At 47.2% G+C, this 13807-nt stretch overlaps 1 protein-coding gene across 1 annotated transcript in view; it reads left to right on the forward strand.

Moving 5' to 3' along the window:
- SNTG2 (syntrophin gamma 2) overlaps positions 1-13807 on the forward strand; it is a gene marked incomplete at both ends in the record, with an annotated part of 190257 nt that overhangs the window by 51808 nt on the left and 124642 nt on the right. The window contains 2 exons of the mRNA XM_080711097.1: positions 681-737; positions 835-892. Of these exons, the coding sequence (XP_080567223.1) occupies positions 681-737; positions 835-892 (115 nt within the window). The remainder of the gene's footprint in view (positions 1-680; positions 738-834; positions 893-13807) is intronic.

Consider the following 13807-nt stretch of genomic DNA (forward strand, 5'->3'; position numbering starts at 1 on the left):
TTTTCCTCCACACCCATGTGAAGTGAAGGCATGCTTCTCCCATGGTTCACAGTTCTCCACCTCCCCCTGTCCTCTCCCACATCTGCCTGCAGATGGGGATCAGTCACCCAGCAGCAGTGAGCACAGCAGAGGCATGCAGAGTCCCATAGGTGTGGGGTTGGCTGAGCTGTTAGATTTTATCACCACCTGCGTGTACATGTTATCAGACATGGTCAGAGGCCTGGAAGAACTGGCCATCCATGAACTAGTCCTTGTGACGTAAACATTGTCTTGACACCTTGGAAGCCCCAGAAAACTGTGGTGAAAGGCACCCTTCTGGGATTAGTGGGAAAAGACCAACTTCCCAACAGAACTGAGTGTGTGTCACAGCTGCACGGTTCACCGCATGGAAAAGGAAGGCCAGCCATCCCCTCCTGGGGCTGCTTTCCTCTCGTGGGGATGGGGAGGAGGAGAGCAACTGCAGGAAGCTGTCTGAACCCCAGCGAGGCCTGCGGCAGGGCCAGGGTGGAGCAGGACCTTCGTTGGCTTGTGGTCAGTACTACAGACTGAAGATTAAAGTAGTGCCAGGACTGCAGTGCTTGGGCAGTGTTGTTTGGAAGCAATGTTTTTATGTGTATGTTTTATAGTCAATTTCTGGCAGTACATTTTAACCTAAACTTATTTTCTAAAATGTTTTAAAGCACAGGACCGTTACGCTTCGCAGACAGCCTGTGGGTGGCCTGGGTCTGAGTATAAAGGTAGGATTGTTACCTCTCCATTCCCCTCTTCTTCTTTTCCAAGTATGCTTCCATGCGGACCGTGATAACGTTTCCTTCTGGTGGCTTTGTCTTTCAGGGAGGTGCTGAGCACAATGTTCCAGTGGTCATCTCAAAAATATTCAAAGACCAAGCAGGTAACGTCGCCTCTGCCCTGTGCACAGATCATAGATGTTTATGTGAGATCATAGATGTTTATGTGCTGTGTTAAAAAGACAACAGATGTTTATTTCGCTTCACCGTTCAAACTTCCGTTTTATTTTTTGTATCTGTGTGTTGTCTCAAAGGATGTTTTGGTCCCCAATATGTGTGCCTCTTTTATTTCTGCTGATCTTCCAGCCCTTCAGAGAGGGTGGTGTGTCCATTTATGTGCCCAGGTGCTCACAACTCTGTGGTTTGAATGTTGAGTTTTCTCTAAGTGTGTTAAATATTGAGAAATACCAGTGGAGATGGTGTTCATGGAAATCCCAAAATGGAAGCCCCTGGCCATCAGAGGGTAGCAACCCTGTTATAGACTCTCAGAGCACTGATTAAGGAGGGATCTCAGGAGTGGGGCTGAGCATCCTGTTTCCTGGCTGGAGTCAGTCCACCAACTGCCACGTTATCAGCCCACGGGAATCACTGTCCATGAGATCAGCATCACAGAAGCACCTCACGGTTACTGAAAAGGCTGCTTGCTGGCCAGTACTCCAGAGTTGGATGGCTGGTTTTCCATAAAAGCAGGGGTTTTCTAGTACCATAAAGTCACTTTGTTTTGTTTGTTTGTTTTTTGTTTTGGTGGTACTGGGGTTCCTGGAAACCCTTCTACCTCCGGGCTTCACTTCCAGACCATTTTATATTTTTATTTGGAAACAAGGTCTCTTAAGCCAGTGAGGCTGGCTTCGAACCAGCGTGATCCTCCTGTCTCCGCCTCCCAAGCGCGGGGATTACAAGGGTGTGCCACCATGCCAGGCATGAAGTCACTTTGTAAAGTGACATATAGCCTTCTGGCCATTGGGTTCTCAGCTCCCCGTGGCAGCCTCCTGGTCTAGCCTCTCCTGCTGTTCTGTCAGCCCAGCCCCCTGCCAGCCCCCGTAGATCTGTAGAGTTGGGGTGACATACCCTGCAAACTGGTGTGAGTTATCATTAACGTAAAGCATTGGGCCTGAACTGGAAAAAGAATGAGTCAGGGGTTTTGGAGGCCCCATGGGCTCAGTGAGGTCTAGCACCTCAAACTGGGACACAGAGCAGAGGGTGATGGGCCCACCACTGACTCCCCAAGAATGTTGCCTCCATCCCACGGGAGGTGTGCGTGCCTGGGGTGAAAAATGGAGAGAATGTGCATACTTTTTCTCTAAGCTTTCTTGCACATATCACCTGATTTTACCCAAGCCACTAGCCCAGCATGCAGACAGAGATTGCACAGCCCTCTCAGGTAAGCCGTGGCTGGAGACAGGAACCTGGGCTGGGTGTCTTGACATAGTCACTAACAGATGTCAGGAAGTGCGCCTGCCTCCCCAGAGCATCCTGCCTCAAGGCAGAAGTTACAGATGTGCTGTAGCACTGTGTTGGAGAGGTCCTTTTCTTGGAAGGTAGAGTTCCAGATGGAGTGGGAATCCCCCACAGCAGCGTGTTTGATGAGAAATGTGTCGCAAAGTGATGGTTGCCTTGTGATGATGTTTATACCCATGTAAAGATTCATTCTCACCAAAAGGACATTTAGGTGTCGCTGCTAGAATGCACATCCCTCCTTCCAAGGAAGGTCACTAAACCTGCTTGCAGCAGATGGATTATATTTCATCAGGGATTGAGAGCCAGTGAACTCATGATGCAGCCGTGGGTCCAGAGGCAGGAGGCGTTTGCTAAGACCTGTGCCATTTATGGGTCAGTAGAGACAGGAGTGCAAGATACTCTTTGGCATTGTTTCTCTTGGCAACGCCACTAAGGTTTTCGAGGCATTTCTAAACAAACATTATGGTTAAATTGGACTTAAGGCTTCCTATTGTATAGCAAGTTGGAACAGGAGCCGATAAACTCTGGAGAAGCCTCTGGCTCCAGTGCATCTAACACGAAATCCTATAAGTGAGAGATAAATCGGTTCCTCTTCCATTAGCTATGTTTAATTACTTCTGCACACTGTAAGCCATCTGGTTGGCTGGTTAATAATTGAGGAAAAGATTACTCAGTGCACTTCTGTTTCTGTAAGTAATCTTTGTATGCATCATCAGTTTTTTTTTATTACCATGGGTTTTTTGTGGATATAGATATAAGTTTGGAGAAAGAGAGAGAACTGGGAGTAAGACTGACCAAAAGATCAAAATCAGTGAAGGATTCATCTCACACTCAGAAGGTCTGTCTTCCCCATGGAGTGATGAGCAGGTTAAGGAGGCCATGTGTGCCATTACTCAGAAAAGAATGGAGGCTGTGGTTTTGAAAAGTCCTTAGCAAAATTGGAAAAACATAGTGACTTTTTATCACTTATTCTTCGTTGTAAGAGGGAAGGAGGGAGGAGGGAAGAGGAGGCAGGAAGGGTATCTTGTAATCATAATAGTCATGGGCGTTCTGTCTGGTGTTTATGAAGTTCATCATGACTGAGTGAGTCAGTTACAGAAATTTATCATTGTGAACAGGGCGTGGTGGCACACGCTTGTAATCCCCGTGCTTGGGAGGCAGAGACAGGAAGATCGCACAGGTTCGAACCCAGCCACCCTAGCTTAAGAGACCCTGTTTCCAAATAAAAGTATAAAATAGGTCTAGGAGTGTAGCCTGAAGGTAGAAGGGTTTCCAGGAGGAAGAAGAAGAAGAAGGAGGAGGAGGAGGAGGAGGAGGAGGAGGAGGAGGAGGAGAAGAAGAAGAAGAAGAAGAAGAAGAAGAAGAAGAAGAAGAAGAAGAAGAAGAAGAAGAAGAAGGGAATTTATCATTGTGATTTCAAATGGTTAAGGAATGAAAAAACTGAAATTTGTGATAAACATTTTATGTTCCAAACATTATTTTTAGTGTTTCACTAAGAAAAGTGATATTAACAAATTTCTCATCAAGGAAAATAGAATCACTTGTAGGTCCCCCTCCTAAAATCTGACCTCAGCAGACAGGAAAATCTATAGGCTCAGATTCTCTGCTGTCTGCTTCAGGGAGAGTCTGGGGGCTCCACGGGGTACTGCCAGGACTCTTGGTCTCATCTGCCCACCAGGCATGGATGCTCAAAATTCATGAGTCACAGCTGGAAAGCTGTCCTGAAGCTGGCAGTGCCCTGAACTGAGCCAACCCTGCCCTCCTTCCATGCCCACCCTTACAGTCTTCCCTCTGCCCTCCTGCCTCTTCAGAGCCCCAGGGCTGGAGCCTTCTCCATCCTCGCAGAGCCTGAGAGCCGCCTCACGCACTACCTTACCTTAGATGCTTCTTCAATTTCCCCTTGCTGACTCCACACACGTGTGCTCAGCTCCTGAACCTGCACCTGGCATGGAGGCTGGTTCCTGCCCCTACTCTTGGCATGGAGGCTGGTTCCTGCCCCTACTCTCCACTTCTGATGCTCACTTAACACCGAGTACCCACCGCTCTCCTTCACTTCCACCTTCCTTTCTCCTTCAGTGCCCCCCTGTCCTTCCTTCCATTAACAAGCCCTCACAGAGCAGTATAGTGAGCCCTGTCCTTGGTGCTGAAAGCAGAGCCCTGAAGAAATACCAATCTCTTGCTTTCACAGAACATATATTACGGTGAAAGAAGACAGGCAATGAGCAGAGATGCAGACAAAGTGATATCTGATATGGAGAGTACTTTGGGAAAGATGCACAGTTAAATTTTAGCTCATATTTTCTCTGTGCTGGGCACCAATCGTGTAGCCAATGACTACCCTACTGGATAAGGACTGTTGTGAGCATCCCTGTTTTCTAGACATGGACCCTGAGAACAAGATGCATGAGAGAGAAGCCAGGACACACCCTGTGCCTGCTCCAGAGTCCCATGCTCATCTGCCATGCTGCCCTGCCTTTATGATGCTGTCAGCAACCCGTGCAGGCAATTTCAAACACCCCATTGCTTTTGAACATTCTGTGGGCTATTGTCCAGGGCTGAAAAATATTAGTTTGATAATTTCCTAGAGTAGTAATACAAGTAAGAGGGAAAAATAGCATGTCAGACCAACTGGATTACAAGGTCCAAATTATCCTTGCATGAATTATCTGATTATGAATATGGGATTTGATTGGTTCGCTCTAATTTAAAAATTATTTGCATCAAGATTTTTTATCCTCAGAAACTTTTAGTGTGCATGTGTTTCCCTACATTTTAAGTTTTTTCATATATGCATCTTTGGGAAAAGAAAAACAGAAAAGGAGACCCTTTTCAGCACAGCCTGGGCAGGTCATTGGCCACTCCAGCATAACTATGGTTGTGAGCACTGGCATCACAGAAGCTTGTGGATCCTGTTAGAGGGGTTGTTTGGCTGTGAGCCGTGCTCAGTATCTGGTAGCTTGTGAGCTAGGGCTTGCTCTTCTGACCCAGGTAGCTTGTGGTCTAGGGCTTGCTCTTCTGACAGCTGGCTGGTTGGTGATGTGTGGACCCAGTGCTTCTTGCCCTTTTGCTGAGCCTCTGTGCCCCTGAGCTTGCAGGGTTCCAGCCCATGGTTTTCCCCACACTTGCAGTAAGGCAGCTATATTGCAAAGTGACCTGTCTTTAGATAGGAAAAGAGGGCTCTGTGGAGGTACCCCACATTTCCATCGCAAGGAAGGAGGCCTTACCATGTTCTCCTCATCCCTTTAACCTGAATGGGGCCCCAAATTTACTCTTCAAGGGAACAATACCTCTGAGAGTTGTTGCAACCACTTGCCCTACTCCCAAGCCCTGGGTGCAGGGCTTTCTTCTACAGACTGGAGACTTTGCCCTCATATAAGAGGTACAGCAGGTCGGGTCTGTCCGAAGGTGAGGTGATTTGGTAGCTTGTAGGGAGCGGAGACTTGTCCCGCTAGCATGCCGTCACCCCCGTGTGCCTCCAGAAGCCCAGCTCCTGGGAGGCAGGGGTCTGCCCCATGCACTTGGCTCTTTGAGACGCGTGACCACCCTCTCTGAGCACACACTGCTCGCCACTTCTCCTTGTCTGTCACTGACAGCTGGCTCCTGCTGGCTGTGATAGAGAACTGCTTTGTTCTCTCTGGTTACTCCACACTCTCCTTGTTTCTTATCTGTTCCTCTGTTTAGGAAGCATGAAATTGTCTCCTGCCAAGGGTAGATCAGGTGGGATGGGGAATGGGCTCCAAGCTCACCTCCATGGGTATGGGGCCAGTTCTGGCCAAGGGGCCACCATCTTGAGTGGGAGTCAGGGATGTGCGATGTGAGTGACGAGCCAAAGAGAAGCAGAAGTGATGAGCTAGAGGATGGTGCTTTCCTAAATTCACACTGAGTGGGCTTCTCATTTACCTAACTGTGACTTGCACCTAAATCGCTTAAAACATGTAGTGCTCAGATTGTGATTTTCCACTCTGTTTTGTTTATCACGGTCACAAAGAGAGAATTCTGTTAATATTGCAACACCACTCAAATGGGACTCTACAGCCTCCCATTCAGAACGATGACCAGGTCTCAGGGGCTGCAGACGTCCCCTGTCTCCTGGAATTCCAGCGCCTCCCTGATAAGAACCCAGGAAATGCCGCTTTGTGCAGGGATGTCTAACATTTATGTGGGACATGCCACTACATTTGAATGCTTGCTTGTTTTTAATGATAACACAAAGAAAGGCAGAGGTCAGTGGAGACGGTGAAGGGCGTTGGGTCAGACCTCTGCAGCCAGCTCAGTCCTGCTTCCTACCTGAAGCTCCTACCCCCCTGCCTGTCTCCCTATCCTTATTTCTGTCTGCCAAATGCCATCATGGACACCTGATCCCTTCCCAAGCTGCAGGAACACAGAGATGAGTACCACAACATCCTTAGGCTGGGGAAGCTCAGTCTAGTGAGGAAAATTGTGATAAGTAATTGAAAACTTCTCTATCATGTATCATCTAGCACCAGTTTTTCACAATATGTGTGCACTAGGGTGTGTGCAGTTGTATATGTGTACATTTTAGCTTGGCCTTTTTACACACCATATGTATTTGTGTATCTCAAATACATATTTTTCCTAAATGACCTTATGCATGTAATCATCAAATGTAAGAATAATCTTTGTACACCAAAAGAAGGTCCTGCATGTCCTAATGGCAACGTGGAGTAAAGCCCCTCACTTGTAGTTCCCTGCAGTGGGTGAGCTGGACCTGAGGGGCCTGCGGAGAGACCATGGGTCAGGAAGACAGGACACCAGAGAAGCCACACTGGAGCATGGATGGCTCTGGGGAAGCGCTTTGCTTCTCCTGGCTTTGTTGTGCTCGTCCTGGGAGGGAGGCAGGTTAGACTGCTCTCAGTGATGGCTGCTGAGATGTCCCTGGTCAGTGGGGATCTGGCCAGGCTGGCCCTGCAGTCATGCAGAGGCTTGCAGAAGTCCTGAAGATCTTCAACCTGGCAAATCCCCCCTGAAAAGCTCGCAGTGAATGGTACTGAGCAGCCTCCACTTCCTTTTATGAAGGTGCCATCTTTGTTTCTGTATTTCCACGGGGATTCCAAGTCATGGGGCTGTGGTAGGCACCATCTACTCTGGAGGACAGAGCAGCTGATTTTTCTGACAGCAAGTGAGGAAAGGACTCCTTCCCACTGTCTGAGGAAAGAGTGGCCCCAGGCAGCGGTGTGACAAGAAGTGGGTGCCCAGAGCTGAATGGGAGCAGCTGAGCCTTCACCCTTCAGTATGTGGGAAAGTGCAGCCACACCACAGTGTACTTTGAACCTACAGACCGTGTGGACTTGGATTCTGTGTGAGGGCAAGCTGAGCCACATGAACCTTTCGTTCTCTGAGGTTTTGCCTCTTTTCCCAGGCTGCTCCTGTGAGCAGCTCAGGTGCACCTGCCAGGCCCTCTGTCTAGGACTCCAGTGTGCATCTGTCACCATGCCTGCCAGTGCACCGGAAGCCCACCTGTCCCCAGAATGCCACCTAAACACCCAAGCCTATGCCACTCTAGATAGGCCTCTACATAGACCTTATTGGAATCAGGTGCTCTGTATGAATGTGGCTTAACATTGAGCAGGCGCACTCATCGTTCACATTTACGTCCTTTGGTCTTGGTTCTGCCGTGTTGCCCTGGCATCCCAGAAGTAGACAATGGCTCTCAGTTGCTCACAGTTGCAGGCTCTTTGCTGGGCTTGGAGCCCACCTCGTGTCTTTCCTGCCATCCTGCCCATCTGTGACTGCTGCCTCCCACAGCCACATCTCTGCTCTGACACAGGGAGGTTGGAGGTAGAATGTCCCTAGGTTCAAGGCACAGTACCAAATAAATAAGTAAAACATAGCTAATCATCATCTTTGTGAACTAAGCAGCGAGGTTAGCCCACGGTTCAGATCAGTCTCTGCAGGGTCCCAGTCGGCTGAGAGCGGCACTTATGCTTCTTAACGAGTGTTCCAGGTACGACAGACTGAGACACCTCCGTGCATGGTTATGCTCACCTGGAACCCGCCTCCTCCCTCAGTCCACACCCCAGGCAGGCCTCACATCCCAGCCCATGCAGGAGGCTTCTCACTTGCTCTGTAGTACGTTTGCCATGGAGCACACAGAGAGGGTGCTGCAGTGGAGGTGTCTCGAGGCAGGCACATATCTTCTTAGCAATGCTTTCTTCACTGCTTAGCTCCCTCACACGGGGAGTTCCCAGTTATTATGCATCGTAGTGGCTGGATACCAGTGACCACCAGTTCATACTTCACCAGTGAAGAAGAGTCAAGTGTTCCTCAGTGATTGGATAGAATTTAAAGGTGGTATTTCCAGTGTGGCAAAGTCTTAGAACCCCAAACAAACTATATACAACTCATAAAGAACAAATGTTGAGAAACACGGAAAACAACCAGACTTGAAGGTCAGAAATTGCCATCTTGGTATCAACACCTTACATCAGTATTTCGTCATATGGAAAGAACTTCCATTGTTTTGGATCTTTGTGAACACCCTGTGAAATGGGAGAAGCATGTATGACTGGTCACATTTCATAGGTCTCGAAATAAATAGAAAATAAGGGCTCACAGTTTTGCACTGGTAGTAAAGGGCAGGTTTAGCACATGCAGATTTTTGTTTTACAATCCGGTTCTTCTATTATAGCATGTCATCTCATTTATGTAGTAATAAAATGCATTCACAGTCACAGCTTAATTCGAATCAATTAAATAATTTAATAATAAACACTATTGTTCTAGTGAGAATTTGGGTGAGCTGGCATCTGTAGCTGATTTGATGCCTGCATTCAGGAGAAAAAGGGGGGTGGATAGAAAAATACTCAGAAAACTGCAACGAGAAGGAAGAGGAGAGAGGACTTGCCTCACACAGGCAGGCAAAAAGCATCAGACCTGCTCAGTCTGTCGTACCTGGAACACTTGCTGAGAAGCTAAGTGACGGCTCTCAGCCGACTGGGACCCTGCAGAGACTGACCTGAACTTCAAGCTAACCTCACAGCCTAGTTTAGCTATGTTTTACTTATTTATTTGGTACTGTGAATTGAACCTAGGGACATTCTACCTCCACCCTACATCCCCAGACCTACCTTCTTTAGTTTTTATTTTGAAACAGGGTTTTGCTAAGTTGTTGAGGGCCTGGCTAAATTGCTGAGGCTGGTCTCAAACCTATGATCCTCTTGTTTTAGCCTCCTGAGACAGGATTTCAGGCATGCTACACACAATACACTGAAGGAAAAAGAGAAAAGGAAACAGAGCCCAAGTCCAGAAGCCCCAGGCTCCCAGTGCAGAAGCCTCAGGTAGGACTGTGCCCAGTGGCCCCACCATCCTCAGCCCCAGCCTTGGATCCACAGACAGGGAAGCAGGGCCCCCTTGTGGGCAGGGGCTTCTCGCTGTGCTCATCTGCCCCTGAGCCTACCTGCTTTCAGATTCTCTCCAAGCTCTTTACCTGGAATCAGTGCTGTCCTGCCAGGATCATGCAAAACTTGCACTGGATTTGTGATTTCTTTCTTTTCCTCTTCAAGATATTCCATCTGTTTGCTGAATTCATTGTTAAGCCTTTTTTCTCTTGATATTTATCCTCCAATTCCCTCCCTTCCCTTTACATTTTACACTGTTGTCTGTGTTCTGAGGTAGAGGTCTCTGCAAGGACCTTCACCTCCTGGTGGGATTTGCCCTGGCCTGAGCTGCCTCTTCAGGAAGGTGAGTCTTCCAGAATGATCCCCCCTGGTGATCTGTTGGGACCAAGGGCTTTCCCCCCTGGTAATCTTGTTGGCTATATTGCAGTACCTTCCTTAAGCCAGGCACCACCTCTCCAGGGGCTGCAACAACTGGCAAAGTCCTTCTACTTTAAAGGCTTTCGCCTGGATTGCACTGGATCAGTGCATTGGTAGAGGTGAGAAACCTGTTCTCACCTGAGCATGGTGAACCTTGATTTAGATTTGGGAGGTTTAGGTCCTGCTTTCCTTATTCTGCTGTCTGTAACATGTGGAATCTATTTTGGCCTCAAGTTAGCTTGCCATGAGAGAAGAGTAAAGGCAGTTTCATTCCTCAGTCCAAAATCTACCCAGAGGTCTAGAAATCTAACAGAGACTGCATCAGTATTGCTTCTTTGTTCTTAACGAATCAATGAATGATAAGCTTTTAATGCTATCAAAGTAAATAGAATTTGACAAGGATAATAAAAGTTGACTTTTATAGCTGAATGAGAAATGTTGAGACCTCAAAAAGAATTGCAAGATGTTTCAAGAGCTCTGAAGCACACGTGTTAAAGATTTAATTTAACTTCTGTGTAGGAAGAGCCTCCCTCTGCAGCAGGGCTGGAGATGAGCTGGAGAGGGAGGTGGATCTGGATCCACACACCCGCGGGTGGTCCTTCCCGTGAGGCATCCACTCGGCGTCCAGATTAGGACAGCAGGTTTGCAGGAACAATCTGGTGGGCATTGCTACAGGAAGTGACTGCGACCTGGTCCTTGCAAATCCTCCAGCCTGGGACCTGTCTTGGGACTGCTTTGCGCTTGCTTCCGAATTGAGCCAACATTACCAGATGAATTGGCATTTGTTCCTGGGGGCTGTCCTGGGATCTGGGAAACACTTTTTAATTTAAATTTATACCACATTTTAATGTGTGTTTAAATTTATGTAAAGAATTTAGATTTACTCTTTGTCAGTAGAAATAATCTCCCTGCTAAGCCTCCTCAAAAGAAGAGAGGAACTTCAATACTTTTGCACACTAACCTGGAATCCCTTCAGTTCTTCAAAGTAGACAAAATAAATCTTCCTACTTAGGAAGAGGGGACAAGAGTTGAAGTGTGGGGGGGTCTAGAAATGTAACTAAGGCAGAATTTGGACATGGGCCTCCTGAGATAGCCCATGGCCAGCTTTCCAGCTCTGCCCTTCCACGGAACCGTTCCCAGTGGAAGCACAGCTGGTCCCTCTTCTCCCTGACTCTGATGGAAATGATAGTGATAATCCTGGGCCAAGATGATGAAAATGTATGACTAGAGAGAAGGCAGTTGTCATGGGTGACTACATCACTAAACCATGTTGGCTGGATGGGCGTGTGGGGAGCCCAGGGTGCCTTGAGAGGTTGGGTGGTGGCTTTGGGGACTGGCCGTTGGAGAAGCAGAGCCAGGGAAGACTACGCCATAGGAAGGATTTCATAAACTCCTGTCCTGCTTTCTCTTCATTGTGACAGTGAAGGTGCTTGTGAACATTTTATTGGCATGACAACATAGAGCAAAAAGTTAGTAAAAGCTGCTGTAGAAGCAAAATGTGAGAGCAGCAGGTAGTAGCCAACAGAGCTGTGGTGGGCACCCATGGGCTCTCTCCAAGACACAAGGAGGGGGAAGAGGAATGAGGAGGAAGGCCAGCAGAGAGCATGGCTTAGAATGCAGTGCCCTGTGTCCCATCCCAGCACCTAGTGGACAAGCAGAAGAATAGGGAGAAGTTCTGCAGATTGGTTGCTTTTTAGAAAATTAGACAACTACCACTGAAGCTGACTGAATCTGCCTGACAGTTCCAGGGTCATGTAAGGATGTTTAGAGCCCCAGGGCCTCACAGGGACAGCACTGCAGAGCTCAGACCAGGAGCACAGGAGGCATCAGGGATGAGTGCTGTGAATGAAGTCCTTACACTAGGATATTGTCATTCGTCGCTTAAATGTTTTACTATTATTCATGAGATTTTTTTTTTCTTCTCAGAAGACTAGGATATTTAAATTTAAAATCTGAATGATTGAGGTTTGGGTTCCCATTTGGGTTCTAGTTGTTAGATGTTGTTTATTGTGCTGTACTCAGAAGAAATACCTTCTGATGATTATCCAAAAGGGAGACAAGGAACAGTGCATGTAATGGTGTGCCTCAGAGTAGCTGCCCACTGTGGCCATCCATGTCCATCGGTGCCTGTCCTTTAGCCACGGGGCCACAGCAGCAAGACAAGGCCCCAGCTCCAGAGCCAGTCCCAGTGCCATCTGGCTGCCTGTGGTCTGTGCCAGATATCATACCAGCCAGAATCCCTCAGCTGACTCCTCCCTCTAGAGAAGATGGGAACAGGCAGGCCCCTGGCACCCTCGCCACAGGGGACCTGATGGTCTGCACTGCCCTTCTTTGCTGCTTTCCTTCTTTTGTTTATTGGATGCATTGTGATCTTACATCATATTGGGGTGTTAAAAAAGTACATGCACACAACTCTTGTCGCCCTCCCCACCGTACCCATCTTCACCCCCAAGACTTTGAGGGTAGACCTGGCCATTTTGTCAGCGTTCATGGCGTTAGTTCTACTATGCAGTATGATTCTGTCTCCCCTCTCCTCAGTCATTCCCCTGGAGTCTCTGCTCATCTGTCAGATCAGATGTCGCCCTTATTGCTGAATATCTATCTGGGTTCCACATATAAAAGAGAACATACATCTTCTTGTTCTTTGGGACTGGATATACTCAGTATAATAATCTCAGGTTTTATTCATTTTCCTGCAGATGATATAAGTATGACTGAGTAAAACTCCATTGTGTGTGTATAAACCAGTTTGGTATCCATTTGTTCACTGATGGGTATCTAGGCTGATTCCATAGTTTGGCTGTTGTAAGTGTGCTTGTGCTGCTATGAATGTGGACATGCAAGTCTGATTACAGTACTTTGATTTTCATTTCCTTTGGGAAGATGCCCAGGAACAGTATATCACTGAGATATATCTCCAGATCCTAAAGATCTTTTTGGTAGTGCTGGAGATTGAACCCAAGGCCTTTGCATACTAGACATATGTTCTATGCCATAGCCCCAGTCCAAGTAGGATTACTTAATTCTTTGTATACGTGTGTGGTTCTGGGACAGAACCCAGGGCTTTGTACATGTTAGCAAGTACTCTACCACAGGGCCACATCCCAGATTAAATGTTTCTGTTATACATTTAAAACAATTATAAAGCTGGGCTTGGTGGTGCATGCTTGTAATCCCTGCGCTTGGAAGGCTGAGACAGGAGGATCATGCAGGTTTGAAGCCAGCCTCAGATCACTTAAGAGACCCTGTCTCCAAATAAAATATAAAATAGGTCTGGGAGTATAGCCCAGAGGTAGAGGGCCCCTGGGTTCCATCCCCAGTACCACCAAAAAAACCCCAAAACAAACAAACAAATAAAATACTTAATTATATCATAGCTGTTTTTTGCAAGCTCCATGGTAACCAACACACACACACACTTCAGAAGACATACAAATGATAATCAATGCTTACCACTACAGAAACTTGTCAGTTACAAATAAGAAAATGGTAGAAGTAACTTACCTATCAGTAATAACGTTGAATGTAAAGAAATTAAATTCTCCAATCAAAAGAGAGAGTGACTGAATGGATTGAAAAGTAAGGTCAAAGTGTATGTTGCCTACAAGAGACCCGTTTTAACATTTATAAGAACACACATAGGCAGAAGGGATAAAGATACTCCATGCAGAAGATAACCTCAAGAGATCAAGGTGGCTGTCCTTAAAGCTTGCAAGGTGGACTTCATATTTAGAAACTGTGACAAGAGAATAATATCACTCTTTTCTGACAAAAGAGTCATTTTAT

Source organism: Muscardinus avellanarius (genome assembly GCF_963383645.1).
Source record: "Muscardinus avellanarius genome assembly, chromosome: 15".
Lineage (NCBI taxonomy): Eukaryota > Metazoa > Chordata > Mammalia > Rodentia > Gliridae > Muscardinus > Muscardinus avellanarius.